Source organism: Nothoprocta perdicaria, unplaced genomic scaffold (assembly GCF_003342845.1).
Source record: "Nothoprocta perdicaria isolate Ctin4 unplaced genomic scaffold, notPer1 scaffold_144, whole genome shotgun sequence".
NCBI lineage: Eukaryota > Metazoa > Chordata > Aves > Tinamiformes > Tinamidae > Nothoprocta > Nothoprocta perdicaria.
This window is the reverse complement of record NW_020454583.1, coordinates 464,445-482,732: the sequence shown is the minus strand read 5'-3', so window position 1 is coordinate 482,732 and position 18,288 is coordinate 464,445. Positions and strand designations below refer to the sequence as shown.

The 18,288-nt window shown below is 41.0% G+C and overlaps 1 protein-coding gene across 1 annotated transcript in view; it reads left to right on the top strand.

The window, feature by feature from the left end:
- The window catches only part of FHL2 (four and a half LIM domains 2), a 22,823-nt gene extending 6,168 nt beyond the window's left edge, over positions 1-16,655 (top strand). Inside the window, exons 2-6 of the mRNA XM_026034479.1 lie at positions 4,056-4,235; positions 12,160-12,334; positions 14,490-14,659; positions 15,012-15,198; positions 15,916-16,655. Coding sequence (XP_025890264.1) covers positions 4,080-4,235; positions 12,160-12,334; positions 14,490-14,659; positions 15,012-15,198; positions 15,916-16,067 — 840 coding nt within the window. The 5' untranslated portion in view covers positions 4,056-4,079 and the 3' untranslated portion in view covers positions 16,068-16,655. The remainder of the gene's footprint in view (positions 1-4,055; positions 4,236-12,159; positions 12,335-14,489; positions 14,660-15,011; positions 15,199-15,915) is intronic.
- Positions 16,656-18,288: the final 1,633 nt, after the last annotated feature.

Below are 18,288 nucleotides of genomic sequence, written 5' to 3'. Positions count from 1 at the left end.
AAAAAAAAAAAAAAAAAAAAAAAAAGATTAGCTTTTTTTTCCCCTTTGCAAGGCATCATGGTCTTGATTGGAAAAATGATTAGCTCCTAGAACAGCAGCTTGCAGAGTCTTCAACAATATGATAGATAATGAATGTGGCAGTAGCTGCTAAGTTACGGGAAAATAATCACCTCTTGCCAGAAAGATGAGCATGGTTTGATCTGCTAGCTCCTAGTTGCAAAGAACATAATAAATCTTCACATTTTAGCTTTTGGAACGTTAACATAAATTGTTTCCAAATACTCTAGACCTGCATGGCTTATGTCACTAGAGCTGTCAGACACAAATCTTCCTTTCTCAGGGGAAGGAAAATAAATAGATAGGAAGAATTCTCTGTGTGCGCAGTTCTTCAGAAAGAAAAAGTCACATGGGAGAGGTGACTGTCCAAAGAGCTTTTATTTCCTGTGCAGGTGCTGAGCAAAATACCCTGTTCTCAGGGCACAAGTAAAGCTCTAGTTCCACTGAAATCAATAGCAAGAACCCCTCTGGCTTCTACGGGGGGTTAATAACATTAGAAGAAGACAAGAAGGCATCAGAGTTTCATTCCACCAAACCAAATCTGATTCTTACCAATTTCTCCTTGCTGTCTCTCTCCTGTGTGTATGTGAGCCTGTACTTTTTGGAATTTTCAGTAACTCCCTACAAAGAGCATTGAAAYAGGAGAAAATCTCTTACTGGACTTGAAAATATAGCCAGAAAGAGCAGACAAAATTAGGGCAGAGAGTCCCTGCTTTCAGTAGTCAATACTGTCATAGGATGGGAGAACGCTAGACAGTTTGTTAAAGCTGTTATGAGCCCTATTTTTTGAGGCAATAATAATTTAATAATTATTTCTAGTTAAATGAATTTGAGAGGAGGAAAGAGGCGTATTTTTTAAGTTGATTTACTACTTTTTTTTCAGTAATTTTCATACCACTTTTTACTTCCTGAAAGACACCATCTGGGTAGTGCTAGCATTTGGAAGAAGCTGTGATTTCTTTTCTGGGCATTCAGTGAAAAGGTGTTTCCTTTTTGAGAAGTATTTGATGGCTAATATTGTAGGAGGAAACCTATGACAGAAAACTAATTTCTCATTACGATGTTGAAAGCAATCTGAAAGAGCATACATATCAAATGACCACAGCGATGAAATCTCAAGACCTTATTGTACCACAAACGTGTGTAAATAAGGTGAGTCTGTGGCCTCGCAAAGATTAGAGTCAACAAATGTCAAACAGAAGAGGAATAAATAGATTAATGGCAAGGAGGCTGAAGAGTGGTTTGTGTCAATCCACAACTACCAAACTTTTTGGTAGTTTGGTGTCAAACTTTGGTATCTTTTAAAGCCAAAAGCACTACATAAAACCTGTATTAAAGCCAAGCGTGGCTTTTGCACATATCATTAACTGACTGACTAGCAAAGGATAGTCACTAAGTTGCAGGCAAAAAAAATATTGCTCAGTTTGAATTTTCATTTCTTGTTTATAAGACAACAGTGAAATGATTGGTTTGATTTTCCTCCTCGTTCTTCACTAGGCAGACTTGTGATTAGTTTACATTTAATCTCTTCCCTATTGTGAAAACTTCATTAGTGGATAGTGAGATCCAGTCTGATACTAAGATTCGAACAGCCTGGAATTTGAGGATGTTTCACTGTAGATTCTATTTTTCTGAATAAAACCAAAATCCCTAATTTTAAGAGATGTTGGTGTGAAATTTGTGACAGATCAGGTAACTGACTCTAAAATGCAAACTCTGGCAATTTTTTCTCATTGTCTTTTAGTTTTATGATTTTTAGATCACCTGATCTCTACCTCTAATGCTGTCCAGAATTGCCCCTATAGTGTCTTCATATAGTGGAGCACCCCACTAAATCAGTTTAGGACATAGAAATGAGCTCTGTTTATCCCTGTTGTTGTAGTATGAGCTCAATCCAGTGCTACAATCTTTGAGAATATTTAAGTAAATCAGACCCCTTTCAGATACAGGGACAGATGATACTGTATTTTATAAAATAGTATCAGTGACTTTTCATAATGTTTGCTTCTGATCCGTATGAAAAAAAAAAAAAAAAAGGAAATAATATGATACTTCAGAGGAAACCCCTGTAACAAAAATCACTAGGGCACCCAGTTGTGAGGAAAGAGTCCTTGCCTGCAGTCACAGACCGTGTCTATATTTTGAATTTTAGCAGCCTTTGTAGGGAGGACAGAAATGACACAATCACCTTTAAAGGAATACAGTTTATGTTTTGCAGTTTTACACATCTTGATTGCAGGGAAATTTTCATTCTTTGTTATCACATATTAACTTCTAACTCAGGGTTGGAAAAATCAGTTTTAAAAAAGGGTGAAAGGTGCAAGTTTGTTCCCAACTCCTATTCACGTCATCTTTGTAATAATTCAAATTGACTGTGCAAACAAATCTTGTTATAAAAAAAAATAAAAATCAAAGTCTAATAAAGCCTGAGAAAAAGTTACAGCTCTCTGTCCTACAAATAGTCTATTTGGACTATTGGATAATGTTATCCAGTCCTCTCAGATGCTGTCGTACATGCACACACTAGTTTATACTGGTCTGTCTCCATTAATTTTGCTGCAATTACCCCACTGAAGGAGATTTATTCTTCTCTRCTTCTCTCAAGGGAAGTATAACTGTGTTACGTTATAAGTGTAAACTTTTTTCCCTCAGAGTTAAAATCTTAACCAAATCCCAGCTACAGGAAATATAAGAAAATTATAAAAACTGAAACCTTGGAAGAGAACTGAAAATTTCAGAATGCCCCCAGGGTGACTCCTGCAGCCAAAATAAGARGACAAACTCCAGAACTGAGGAATTTTGGCCAAGAACCCTGAGCAAGTAACTACTGCTTGTTTCARAGTGAGAGGTGAGGTTGGCAGAAAGACCACAGCTGCTCTAAATGTCACCTGAGTGTGAAAGACAGAGGCAGTTACCTAAGCCATTAGTACTCATTAAGGCTTTATAGATTAAATTTGGCCTAAAGGAGAGAGCAGGCCTGGCCATCTGTGAAGGCCCTGCAGAGAGGTGGAGCGGGCTYCACCTGGGAAATGCTGCTTCACCAGCAGCATGGGGTAACTCACTCCATAAGCCTCAGGTAAGAAAAATGTTGATGACTCTAATGAAACCCAGACACAAAATAAATTGTCCCAGGCAATGATGAAGGTTCAAGCTAGTAAGGAAAGGCATTTGTGTCATTGCTGCTTGTGTGTGAATCCAGAAAATGCTGGAGATACAGGAAACCAAGGGAACAAATAGCAGGTGCCCTAGTTGCTTTTCCCTTCTACAAACATTATTTGCAATCCACCTGAACCAGGACAGCTAGTTTCATTTGTGTCCCAGTACCTCATAGCTGTTAGATAAGTCATTCACCTGCACCAGTGAAGAACCACAGGCCCCATATCCCCTGCTGTTAACAGCAGGGTTCCTAGAGCCCTGTGAGCAAGCAGAGATGGAGGACAACCTGGATCAGTGCAGGACAATAGTTACCAGATTTTGGCTCACTGAGAACATACAGAAAGGAGTATCCTCCTTTCCAAGGATGATACCACATAGCTGTGGTGCCTGTATGTGACTAAAGTCTACCAGCAGTGCTAAAGTCTACCAGATGTTACTCCTTGAGTCATGCTGGATTATCATTTGAAGGTGCTTGACTCACTCCATTGGCTACAGACGTATCTCCTCACCTTGGGGAATGTAGGTTAAACTTGCTTTATATTCCTTAAGCACCTGATGTGAATTCCTCAGTCAGGTTTTACTYGCATTTCTTTCTCTGATCTCTAGTATCAGCTCCTGTAAAAGATAGATCAGTGGATGGCTAAACTAGATGGGCAGCCACCTTTATCCAGTATGGCATGGTTTATAGCCCAATTCCTTCCTATTGTGCAGATTTATCTGATTGAAAGTTTAATTGAAATGGAAATACGATGGGATAAACTGAGACAGATTATAAACTCTATTTTGGTCTTTGGGCCAACAGCAGTTCAATCTGAAATGTTCTGCTTTTCTTTTTACGTCAGGATAGCCAGACGCCRGGTACCACCATGACTGAACGCTTTGACTGCCACTACTGCAAAGAGTCCTTGTTTGGTAACAAATACATCCTGAGAGAGGAGAGTCCCTACTGTGTGAAATGCTACGAGAGCCTTTATTCCAACACCTGCGAGGAATGCAAAAAACCCATCGGAGCTGACTGCAAGGTATGCYGGATTTGTGTCTTCTTACAGAAATCTTGTCAGGGTAGCCTGGGTGTCATCCCTTAGCTCTGAGTACTTGCCGTCAAAGATGAGGGCACAAGTGGGAAGGCCTCTGTATGGAAAGTGCTTATCCTCTAGCACCCTGTTCACTAACAGGAGGAGCGAATGACTTGACCCTCCAAAGTGCTAAACACATTTTTGGAACCAATGGGAGCAGAAAGTACAATTTAAAGCACTATTAAAAAGTTTTCAAGTATAAAATTCAACTTTTGATATTAAAAACACAGATGATGCCTCTTTCTTTTTCTTTCTTACCCTCCTCTACCCTCCCCAAAGTTAATTAATGATGAACTTTCACGTTTAGTGAACTTTGTTCAGAGGTAGTTAAGTGCTGACATTTTATTATAGCATTAAAGATGAACAACGTTGTCATTATGCTGGAGTCCCTACAGGTGTCTGAGACATGGCAGTGTCAGCTAGAAGGATTCATGCTTTTCACCACTACTCTAATTTACCAAGCATGTTAATAGAAACACAAAAGCATCCCTCTCTTTTTGTAAGCCATGAGAATCTGATGGTAGAAGCATCACCAACTCATTAGGAAAGCCAAACTACCCATAAGGCCAAGTGGGATCTGGAAAGATGATGGAAATCAGTTTTGTCCACCTTTTGAGCAGAGAGATTTAAGACACTGCTAGCTTTACAGCAGGTATATGCATAATTTGGGTATCATCAAGACAAGACCTGTGATGTTAGAACTGTGCTCAGCGCAATCCAACCCAACAAAATCGTGATGAGCCTAATGTAGGATCATAGAAGCCCCTTTAGAACTCTATCATTTTTTTTTGTAGTTAATATTTATATTCCTATCTTTGGAGACTGACAGACTTGCAGAATGTTTGAAGTTGGAAGGGACCTCTAGAGATCATCTAGTCCAACCCCCTGCTCAAGCAGGGACACCCAGAGCATGTGCACAGAGGAGTGTCCAGGCTGTTTTTGAAGACCTCCTGAGAAGGAAACTCTRCCACCTCCCTGGGCAGCCTGTTCCAGGCCACCCCCGAGAAGAGTTTGGCCCTACCCTCTTTACATTCTCCCTCAGCTATTTGTACATGTTCATAAGATCCCCTCTCAGTCTTCTCTAGGCTAAACAGGCCCAGCTTGCTTAGTCTTTCCTTCATACAATAGATGCTCCAGTCCCTTAATCATCTTCAAGGCAAGTGCTTGAGTGGACTCTACTCCTGTATGTATTCAGGAAAAGCTGCCAAATCATGAACCACAAAAATCTGGCTAACATTGACCTGAGTAACAGGCCAGCTAGAATGCATTTAGAATAATTAACATCTTAACTGTAGCCTGATGATACTGAAGTCTGACTAAAGATTGCAAAGGAAACAGCGTGAGGGAGACCAGAGTCCCTGCTTGGTTGAGCTCTGCAGTGCTGCACCACACAGAAACACCTACCTGACCCACGGGAAGTCCAAACACTTGCATTTCATTTAAATTAGCCAGGACACCTGGAGTACAGGCCAGTTTTATGCCAGCTGAATGAAGACAGATGATATTTGATTGATGTATAGTGGGGTTTTTTGACCACCAAAGATTGACTTAATCCAATGTATAATCTCTGTGTACCAGTTTCATCTGCTCAAGGTTGGCCAAGGGTTTCAGTGGTAGAGTGACTTAGCACTAGAATAGCAATTTCCATCAGGTCAATGATGATGACTAGAAGAGCTTTCTATCAGGTTTAGAATAGCTATGAGATTTTTTTGAATGTTACAAGTCCTGACATCTGATTTCCTTTGCTGTCAGTCTGTAGTTTGAGAAACACCGGGTAGTCCCTATTACTGGTATGGCCAGCCTACTACTAGCTTATAAAATCACAGTTATAAAAACATATGCAAATTTGGATTGGAAAAATGCCAGTTCTTACGTCTTCCAAATTGAATCTTACCCTACTGGAAAATCAGTAGGAAAGCCTCTTTCAGAAGTATTAGAAAAGAGAATGATTCACCATTATGATAGGGAGCTGGCAGTAATCTGCAAGAGGGTGTAACAGTGCCAGCTTTCCTAGAGCTCATAAATTAGAGCTGGACTGACACGGACAAGCAAAATATTTCTGCCCCATTTGAGAACGTACTTTGTTTTAAGGTCTCTTTCTAAGCCCCTGAGAAGATATTTCTATGTGTTGACATCCAAGAATTTCAAAACTTGGACCAGTTTCAACAAACTTTGGGCAGAGCATTCAGGAACTAATCAAGCTGAACTTTTCAACCTAGATTTATGGATTTAGGGCGTGTTATCCGATATACTTCTTGTGTTTTTAAACAAAACATAGTCTAATAGCATATAGAAAAAAATGTRTGTAATGTAAGACTATAAATATAGAGAACTAAAACTACATCTGAAGAACAGAACTACAAGATAGAGAATAAAGATTTCTTAAACAGTTGAAAAGTATACCAAAAATGAATCCTTTCTTCTTAGTTTCGGTGACTGCTCTTTGTGCCTGTCCACCCCTGAACCTGTAGTTTTTGAAACCTTTGACTAATTGTAACTGAATCTTGATAGATGGATAAAAGTTGCAAACTCATTAAGTTTTCTGTGGGAAGAAAAAAAATATATACATGTTGTTTAGAAAGAAAAAAAAGAGATCCTATTACTGTTCCCACTGAGAGAAAAGTACAGTAGTTTTCCAGTTTTCCACACATACACACATAAGTATATAAACACATTATATATATATATTAATGCATACATATTTATAATATTAACATATTTTGGTGGGCATTGAATGTATGTGCTCCACAATTCTTTAAAAAATTGCATCTTTCTCTGAWGAAAGAAGTCAAAATGTACCTTGGATGAAACCGGCATGCTTACTGTGTGTACAAAGAGTGGGCTCCATAGATATTTGTGTTGTGTTCTGATACAGTCTTTATGCACTGTGAAGTTCAGAACCAAAATGTAATGGTGTGATAATGTCTTAAGTGCTTAATTTGTCTGAGTGACAATTATTACAAAGAAAAAAAAAAAAAAGAATTTCATTAGTGGCACGAAGAGGAGCAACCTTCCCACAGCTGAAAGGGCAATATCAAACTAAAACAGGTGTTGACAAGAGAAGAGCCAGCTCTCCATCTCTGACACTAATGCAGTGTTTTTCTTGGTGTCTATCAGCACTGCTGCAAAGCATCATCTCACCTGAATTAAATTTAAGCCTGCTTGGCCACTGGTAACAGTCAAGCTTTGATAGCATTGGCTCTGAGAGAGTCAAAGTGGTGCCAGATTTTCACTCCATGTTATAACTACAGTACAGAAAGGTTGTAAGATACTGATTTGAAGACAAGCTTTCTTGGAATTCAAAGCAGGAGAAAATTTGTTTCACCACTTTCCTTTTTTTTTTTTTATGGTAATTATGATTGTGAATGTAACTACGAGCTGTTTTGTTATTTTAAATGCTACTCTTATACAAAAAAGAAAAAAATGAAAAAAATAACTGGATGACATGTGGTGTTAATTACCCCTTTGGATTTAGGCCATTGTGGTAACTGTAAACATTCTTAGCTGATGTTTACGAGGATTTCACAGGCAGATTAAAAGCTCCATAAACGAAGTGGTAGGAGGCAGTGGCAGACAGGAGAAAAAACGCAGTGCCCTCTTGGCTCGTACAGCACTTGCACATTAGCCGTGTGTCCGGAGGTGCTCATGGATATTTACTCCTGGAAGAATTAGTTGGCAGTTCACAGCCCGTGTCTCTGGGAATTGCTCACTACACCTGCTGCTTCACGCCGCAGCTCGCCTGAAAGAACGTGCTTTTTTTCTGGAAATCCACCCGTTATATTCTCATCTGCTTAACTGCTTAAATGTGACTTTTAGTTGTTTTTGGCTTTTTGAGYGGTTTCTCTGCAGGCTCTTTGGCACAGAAACCATCACAAATGCAGGAAATACCTGCAATAAYCGGAGGGCTGCTGCGGGCCACAGGCTGGCCCTGGCAAGGAGGAAGGGGGAGAAACTCTTGCTGTGAAATCTGAGAATGAAATGAGAAGCGGATTGTGATACAATGCTACTGTGTCAAGAGGCAGGCCAAAAATGAATCAAAAGGGTCAGTCTTACATGTAAACGAAGCAAGAAGTAAAGCCTGTGGAGCAGGAAAAGGAGAAATGATTTKCCCTTAATTTTTAAACACTGTCCTGAGTTGAAACTCTTTCTGCTCATCACTGAATYGGACTAGCTGAAAAGTTGAGAGCAAGAAGACAGATCCTTTTATCTCCTCTGAGGCCACTAAGTGCTAGGTTCACCACTATGTCACTTAACTTTGTCTTTTCTAAATCCCTCTTGATGAGAAAGTACCAGTCTAATATATTTCACTAGCCTGCCAGATTCTGCATGCCTAAAATCCATACAGCTTTCTTTGCTCTTGTACCGTGTTTCCCCTGCCCAACCTTTTGAACAAGAGCGTTGTGGCAAGCAAACAAAACAAGCTTGACATTCATGGACAAACACATACAGTTACTTTTSTAGTAATTACCTTTCTAATCCCCTTTTTCCTGTTGAGTCCCCACTGAGAGCTGGTTMAGAGGAAAAGGAAATACATGACGGCTTAAACTTACCTTGACTTATAAAGCCAGGGTATAATGCAGTGCAGCTGCCAGAGATAAGGAGTTTCTGTTTATCCCATTTACATAGAAACTTCAGTCTTGTGGCTTTTCCATTTAAAAAAGGAAAGTCACCGGCAGCCCCATCCTCGAGGCCAACAAACCATAGTGAATCAAAGCTGCACAGAACTGTGGAAAATATGAAATAAATTATGATTTTAACAGTGGTCAAAATGGCCATCTTGACCATATATTCTTTAAGGTTGTCATAATAGAAGTAAGCTAAAGGAAAATGAAGTGTTTAAAATGTAAACTGCTCTTCAAAATCAGGAGGTTCAAGCAAATTGTACATGAGATGACTCAAAAGTTCCGGAGAATATAGGATCTGTTCTAAATTTTCCTTAAGCCTTTTTCTTACAGTCATCTGTTTTTCTCCCTGCATATTGTGCTGCAGGCTTTGCCCTCCTTCACTTTTATTAGTATTACATCTGAATCTAGGCTGCAACCCTCTGCACTTCAGCTCCAAAATGCTCAGAAGATAGATCCATATCCATAAGCATCTGCACACACTCATCTCTATGTGCATCCCTCTTATTTGTGATGTGTATGTGTGCCTTATCTCTCAGGAGCCTGGGATAGTCACTTTTCACAGAGGTGCATGGATGGACTGAAAAAAAGAGTCATTCTCCAGATTTAAACACACTGGAGTGTGCTTAAAAAAACTAAAACTGGTATTAAAAACTAAAGTTAAAATATGCAGCAGGGACTTCACTCAAGCTGTATAAAGCAGCTATGACGTTATGCTTAGTACTTTAAGGATACACTTCAGTTTTGAGTCCACAATAGCATTTTTCTGTGTCAGTTCTTCCTGGAAAACTGTGCAATAAACAGGAATTAGTAGCAAATCACTCGTATCCTCTTCTGTTGGAACAGATTTATTGGGTTACAGGCAGCTGTCATAGCCTAGATCTTGCAGGTTGATGCTCTTTCAGCTTAAGCGAGGACAGGCCTAACAGCCAGGCTTGAAACCACCTTTGCATGTGCCACTTCTCCAGAGCAGAATCTTTTCTAAATTAATACATCTACGACTAACGCACAAGCCAGAGGTTTCAGTGGAAACACAACATACTGAAGCAGACAAACCCTCATTTCCCAAGACTTTGTTACACCGACATAAGAACAATGAGAAGCTGCTACACTATATGCACTAAAATACAGGATGTATTATGTACATATTACACTATATGCACTAAAATACARGATGTACATAGTACAAGTACATATGTAGGATAATGGCAATTACAAAATAGCTGTACTTTGATTTATCCAGTTAGAGTCCACAGAAGATGGTATCAGAAGTCTGACTAAAGGGTTAAAGCTTTTCTACCCCTAATTGTTGTCTTCTCTATTCTTCTTCTGAAAGAAATACACCAGCTGCAAGATATGTTTTTATTGATAAAACAAGGCAAAGCAAAATCAAATATCAGCATATTGATTGTAGAGGTAAACAAACAAAACCCTTGGAGAATATTGTATAAAGAGGAGAAAGGCAGCAAGAAGGGAGAAAGTAAATACCTTTTGTTTCACTAGGGAAAGGAAAACAATTCTCTTATTCCATTTTTTAGCAGGCAAACTTCACATTTTGGAAGCCTGTGTGCTGGCTGTACATTGCMTTTTTCCATTGAAAATATTATTCCTGTCTGAGATCAGAACTAGAATATTCAACTTCCTTTAAAGACAAAAGAATGTAAATAACTTTATTATTTTGATATTAGAAAAGATTGAGATTTTTACAGTTAGGAATTGGATTGTTTCGAAAGGATTTAACTGAWGTGAATAGACAAGCTGAATAGATAAGTATCTGAGAGCTCTAAAGTGAGAACTTCACATGTCCTATCTCAGAGCACAACCTCAGAGCTGGAAGACATGTAGGGCATCAATACATAATCATGATGACTGAAAAAAAAGAAAAAAAAAAAAAAAATAAAAAAAAAAAAAAAAAAAAAAAAAAAAAAAAAGCTTTATTACAAATTTAAGTTCTTCCTGAAGTTGCTATTGCTTATCAGTTGTGTTATGCAATCCATTTCAGTATCAGTATCCTGAAAGCAACTTGTTAGAGGAAGACTCCAGCAGACAAAACCTTCTTATTTCAGGTCAGCCTAAATCCACAGAACTTTCCAGCTGCTCTGGGTTAAGACTGCAAAACTGAAGTTATCTGTGGCTCAACATACAAACAATAGATTGGGCAAGAATAAGTGGGAACACTGTATGTGGCTTATGTGTTATGTAATGTATAATTAAAAAAAAACCCTGTTATCCTAGAGTTCATTTTTTCTCTTCATTCAATGGAAGTAATTTGGTGTTTGTATTTAAGTTATAGTAAATCTTAAGATGGAACGTGAACAGGAATTTCTGCTGAATTTTGTACTTCCCATTTATGACGATATCACCCTCCCCACTCACAGCTCAGAGCGACAGCCTGCATGCTTAGGTGGAGATATCAACACATGAGTCTATAACCAGCCTTTCTTTTAATTAAAATTAATTAAAATTAATTAAAATTAAAAAAAAATAACAAATGGGCTTTTTTTAAAGAACAAAAATAGTGGAGAAAACTAAGGTGCACTTTAAACATGGAGGTGCCAGTGCACATCCCATGGACAGGGTATTCTGAATCAATAGCTGCAGATGCAGCGTGAAGTACCATTTTTGGGGGCATTCACTCATGGCAAAGAATGTACAGGAGGCACCAGCAAGGACTTTGACCCACATTTAAAACATAGGTAAAAATAACTAAGACTTGGGAAAGCACATAGTTCCAGTACAAAAAAAGGAAGAGGTATCAGGCCAGTTTCACACTTGGTGTTAATCTGTTGAATTGAATAAATATCAGAGATTAATCTGGAAAATGCTTTCTGCSCAGCAAGGAGCAGCTATGAAATGCCCTAGAATCAGCAAAATCTAAGACAACGAGGAGCAGCCAGTTATGCCTGAAAGGTTGGCAAATTTTAATCTGACTCAAAACCAGGACTTTATTCTCAAAGGAAATACTGACATAAATTAGTTGTTTGTCCGAGGCACACAGAAAGTGAAGGTTACCTTGGATTGCATTTGTTAAAACCTATTGAAAGAGGGACAAAAGTCGTTGTTAGCCAGGTCTGGTAATGACACCTAAACGAGTTCCTCCTCAGCAGAACATCCTGTTTGGTAGAGCTGTGCAAATGATCCTCCTCGTAACTAACTCCTMATTGAGACTGGGACATTCTGACCTTCTCTGAGCCCCCGTTTGTACAGACCCTTCATTCACCTGCTCACTCTGCCTCTCATATCCACAGGATCTGTCCTACAAGGACCGGCAYTGGCATGAATCCTGTTTCCACTGCTTCCAGTGCAAGAATTCACTGGTGGACAAGCCCTTTGCTGCAAAAGAGGAGCATCTACTTTGTACTGACTGCTACTCCAATGAATACTCTTCCAAATGCAGCGAGTGCAAGAAGACTATTATGCCAGGTTAGGATTCTTACTCTTTGAACCAAAAAAAGATCATTAAATCTTAATCTTAAATCACATTTAAGATCATTAAATCTTAAATCACATTAAATACCAAGCCCAAGCTCACTGACACCTGTAACATATAAGTCTTTCCCTGCCTCCCTCACTCTCAGATCATAGTGAGTTTTGTACGTGTATCATTTTAACTCATAATTTTGAGTTATTCTCACAGCCAGGTGATTCAGTTGAGTTAATCATAATGAATCATGATTAAAATGTTACACATATAGTGYGGATTAACATGACTCTTGAAATCTACTGCTTATTTCATTTTGTATTTTTATTAACAAGCACTTACATATTTCTATAGAAGTATCTCAGAAGAGACTTTGAAGGCCGGTCAACTAAAATTGATGTTTTTCCATCCAAGCCCAGCTTTCTATTCCGCCTGGCTTCCACTGTTTGAACAACAAAGGAAGCTTCTGAATTGAAGAGTTTACTTAACTCTCAATTTAGCCTTTTTTTTTTCTGTAAATACTCTAAGTTTAGCTTCTAAAATAAGAACAGAAAGCTGGTCAAAGCACCACTGAAGTCTTATTAAACACAAAGATCCAAAGAAACAGGAAAGATCTGTTTGTCTGCTTCAAGTTACGTATAAAAGAAAGCAGATGTCTAAAACGTGGAGTTGCAGGAACAGATTGTGAAAATCTGATTTGCTGATGACAACGCAGGCAGTCTGCGATGGTTTGAGGGCTTAAGAGGATGGCATGTTGGGCTAGAAATAAAGCATTAAAAGGCAATTTGAAGAGCCCGTACATGTGCTATATAGTGATTAGTGGTTACTTATTCCAGCAGAATTTTTCTGCTGGACTGGCTCTTACATTGGTCATCCTAGGCAAAAAAACAAAACCCACAATTCTGCTTGGGCACCTGACATGTTTTGATTAAAAAAAAAATACAGCTTGGTGATGATAAGCAGTGTATAAATAGAATCAACAAAAGTTTTCAAAAGCAGATGGCCCCATCCACTCACGATTCAATGTAAGCATCTGCTTCCATTACTCTGCATGCACCTGTTTCTTCATTAAAAACTGACATGTTTGAGAAGAGCCAGGGCTAGTTTTAAAAAATCTAGAAGGTTTTTCTTAAGATAATCCGTCAAATCCGCTCTCATCAGCAGCAGGCTTATTTGCAGAACGTACCTCTACATGTTTGGCAAGTTATAGACTGGTGAGCAGTAACAGAGGCAGATTCAGTGAGGCAGAGATTCACTTCTCTTATAAACTGAAATGGGAGAAATGATCATTTTTTAATGAAGCTTCACAAGCACTGATTGGTCCCTAATYGCTTCCCCAAGACAGAGTTGATGCCACCACGTACAGAAGGCAGAACATCCAGCCTGTCTCTTCTCTTCACATTGTACCCCGGGTTAGCACAGGAGTCAGAATGGGGCACAGTGGTCAGCAACTGAAATATAATTCATTTAGAAGGAAGCAGCAAGTGGTTGGACACCTATTACGGAAACTTTTAATGCTGCACTTGCCCTTTGCTTTGCTCCATTAAATGCACATTTTAGATTTAATAAAACATTATCATGATAAGCATATGAGATACTAAGTTAATTAATTACAAGCGTGATCTTTCAGTTCTGCTGCAAATTGAATTCAGACTTCAATTCTGCAGGTAATAAACAGGTCTCTCCTCGCATCCTGTTTCAGTGATAACACAGCTCCAAATAAAGCCCAGGCAAAAAGAATGAAAATAGCTGGAGTGTTCTGCSTCTTTCCCCAGGATGTCATTCCTTCAAGGACTGATTCCTTTGCTCCTGAGTAGGATACCAACACACAAAACGATTTTCTCTCTAATGAARTGGATCAGCAGGGTTAGTCAGGACTGGCTAGGCTGGTCAGTGTTCTTGCAGCAACTCGGTAGCCTGTTGCTACCACAAGCGTCATCTGCTTTTCCTCTCGCTGCTTCCAGCTGACCAGGGTGCTACAGAGCACCTAAAAACCTGCCCATGTAAGGGGGCACCTCCAGTTGTACACCGGGACTCGGAGCCCACCTGTGCTTTAGCTGCTGACAGAATCTGCACTCTCAGATTGCAAACATACCTACCAGCAAGTGTCCCGAAAGGGGCAGGTCTCAGCGGGCTCGCGCTCTGCTTGCCTTGCAGGCACTCGGAAGATGGAGTACAAGGGCAGCAGCTGGCACGAGACCTGCTTCATCTGCTACCGCTGCCAGCAGCCCATCGGGACCAAGAGCTTCATCCCGAAGGACAACCAGAACTTCTGCGTGCCCTGCTACGAGAAGCAGTTCGCCATGCAGTGCGTCCAGTGCAAGAAGGTACCGCTCTTATTACGGGAGGTGTCGCAGATTGCTAGGACAGGCCTAAGAAAAATGGCCAGCAAAGGAGGCTGGCCTCAGAGAGGACAGTTCAGAGTGACATTACCCAAYGTACAAGGAATAAAACACTTTTAGCACGAGGCAGCCTTGTATAAATTGGGAAACAACAATGAATCACTTGCATTTTTTATCCTGAGGTCAGCTCCTCCCCCAAAACTGGGATTTTCCTGTTAAACTTCCCCTCTCCCCTATACCTCCCGCCAGCACAAACCTCACGACCCTCCCTCCTGTCTGAAGGCAGAGACCCGACTCCCGCGAGAAAACTCTTTCCGTGTTGCTTTCCCCGACCCAGGCGATCACCACGGGGGGCGTCACGTACCGGGAGCAGCCGTGGCACAAGGAGTGCTTCGTGTGCACGGGCTGCAAGAAGCAGCTCTCGGGGCAGCGCTTCACCTCCCGCGACGAGTTCGCCTACTGCCTGAGCTGCTTCTGCAGCCTCTACGCCAAGAAGTGCGCCGGCTGCACCAACCCCATCAGCGGTAGGTCTGCCACGCGCTGGAAGGGCTGAAGGAAGCAGTTGCTTTACTTGCCAAAGGGCTTCCCAAAGTAAAAAAACTGCTTCTAATGTTAGGAATGGTCAGTAACTCATTTTGAGCGGCTTGAGGGAATAAGCACTGGGGTCTGGGGTGCTTGGTTACCTCACGATACCTTTCGCCGTGGGTGCTGTTTTTCTGCTCRTGGCAAAGATTCATTCCTCTTCTGCCTAGTGCAGCCCTATCACAGGGTGGCTTTTGAAAATACTGTTACTAAAGCAAACAAAACTCCCCTCGTTAGTTAAAGGGCATGTCCAACTGTAAGTCTTTTCACAGACTCCCAAGTACKCATCCTGATATTTCATATTCAGGTGACCTGTTGCCATTCTGTAGGTTGTACAACAGATAACTGCAACCAAACCAGAGACCTCTGCCTCCTTGCTTTCTTCTCAGTACCTTTCATCTCTCACACCATTTTCACCACCACCCCTACCTTCARCTTCTCTGTAATATTTTTGCATTTTACTAATCTGCTTCTTCCCTCGAGACACGTCTCTTTAGAAAGCTGTGAATCAGGTTCACAGAAAGCACCAGCCTTCTTCTAAATGCATTTTCTGTAACAATTAAACATTACACTGTTCCTGTAAGCACCCCCCAAACGAGCGCTCCGTGGCCGAGGCTCCGTTCCTTTCTGCTAACCCGGCGCTTGTGCTTTCTGCGCAGGGCTCGGCGGCACCAAGTACATCTCCTTTGAGGAACGGCAGTGGCACAACGACTGCTTCAACTGCAAGAAGTGCTCCCTCTCCTTGGTGGGACGCGGCTTCCTCACGGAAAGGGATGACATTCTCTGCCCTGAATGTGGGAAGGATATTTAGGGCTGAAAGAGAGGGACGGAGCGGGGCACGCGGTGCCAGGAGGAAGCTGTGCCTGCAGTCTATACTTTGGGGAGCTAGCTTTGGCCTTCTGTGTTTCCCTGTACCGTTCACATCACTTAACCTTTCCCTGCAGCCTCTACAAAGCTGGAGGGAAAACGACTTCAAAAGCTCTAGCAGCAGTGCTGGTGTTTAAGAATTGCTGTAGCTAACCAGAACTAACGCGAAACCCGAGATATAAAACCATTTAGGTGTTACTGACTTGCTCTTCTCTACACTAAATATTCCAGTTTAAGCATCTGATTTAATTTACAAGCGAGTGATGCAGTTCAAGGAGGATGACGACTACAAACAAATCCGTAGATACTCAGGATGAAACCCTCCAGCCATTGAAATCAGTGGCAAACCCTCAGTTTCCATAAGGCAAAGGTCTCACTTCAACATCCTTGAGCTGTGTCACTAGTGTGTGCTGACAAGTGCATAGAACGACTAAGAATGTAGTGTGTTTTGCTGTACAAATAAATGTGCCAGGCTGTAAAGATGATGGAAAAAACAGCTCAAGTTGGAGTGCTGCATAACAGATGCCTGTTTTATTGCATGACTAGCTGATCTTTGTGTTAAGTACAAGTTCTGACCGACAGTATCAGTATTACAGGTAGTTGACATTACGCTGCACATTGTATTTTTCAAAATAAAACCATTTAAAACAAAGTTTTGTGGTCTATCTGAATATGCATATTTGATATTTACAAATAAAATGTGTGTTTACAGTCTTAAGAAATAYACTGCAAGAGCCATACAGATACAATCCTTTTCACCCCACACATCTCTGAACCTCTAGAGTTTAAATGATCTTCATATGGGTCCCAATGATAGAGCAGAGAAGTCTCCTATGAACTCAGATCAGTGGGAAGTTTGCAGTGAAACTGAACAACTGCATGAAAATAATTAACAGCAGCCRGTAACACTGTGTTTTTAAGCTATAAAGTCAAAATCAACAGCAGATTTTCAGCAACAGAGAGGTCAAGACAACTCCAAAGATGCTAAACTTCTGGTTTTCCCTGGGATTCACTTCTGTACTAGGGCAAGATGCAACTTGGCTGTGTATCCAGCACGGAACACCTTTAGTCCTGGCCTCGTTTGTGCTAAGGTGACAGCAGTAGGTTGCTGGCAGGACCACCAGAYTGAGAGAGGCCTAAGGATGACACCTCCTAACCAAAACAAGGACTTCGGAGACCTTGGCACTGCCTGATCCCCATGCACTTTCCAGGGGGAACTGATTTGTACCCAGGTAAGGAGGCGAGCAGGCTCACCACACCTCCCACGTGGACATAAGAACCAGGAATGCACTTACTGTGTGTGTAGGTAAGGAAATTTTGCCATCTTTTCCTGCCATCACTCCCAAATTTCTCTCTCTAGTACTCAGCCTGAAGTGATCACAGCCCTTTCCTCCCCTGTCAATCCAGCAAGCTCTACATAGTTCCATGAAACYAGGTTTGGTCTGTTGGGCACCATCAGAAGAATTTGGCTGCCAGATGTTTCTGAAGTGCCCACCTTCCTCATCTAACCCCACTAGATGACAGAATCCTGTCCCTTGGTGGCTCTGTTCTGGGCTGAAGGCTGCAGTACAGGCGTCAACACCCTCTTATTCCCAGACCTCCAAAGGCAGGTGAGCTCAGAGCTCCTCTCCTCAAGGGTCCTGGGCATTCCCGGGCACTTTTCAGCTCTGCTCTGGTCCTTTGCTGCGACAGGAAGGGTTTCTACAAACATGAGAGAGCAGTGAAAAGCAGTCAGGAGAGCATGGCTTGATCCTGCCCGCATCCTGCACCAATGCTGGCAGGGGGGTAAGTCACAACAGGCCTGAAAACAAGGCCACTACGGTGGGCTGATGGCACCAGGCCATGCTTTGAAAGCCACCAACGTACACACTTCTACCAACTACAACTACCGTGAAATACTGCAGAGACTACAGCCAAAAAAGCCACCCCAAACTAGAAATCCTGATGGTTACAACAGTGCAAGGATGAGCACATCATATAACTCTTAATTGCTGATAAGATTCCAAAGTTAATTCCTGAGGCTTTCCTTAAGTTCTAGCCACTTCAAGTTCACTGACTTACAACTGTATAAAAGTGTGCAAAATGAAGATGCTTAATGACACTAAAGAAGAAACCAGCACTACTTTGATTGCTTTTACTTTTGTTTATTTAAATAGGATAAGGCT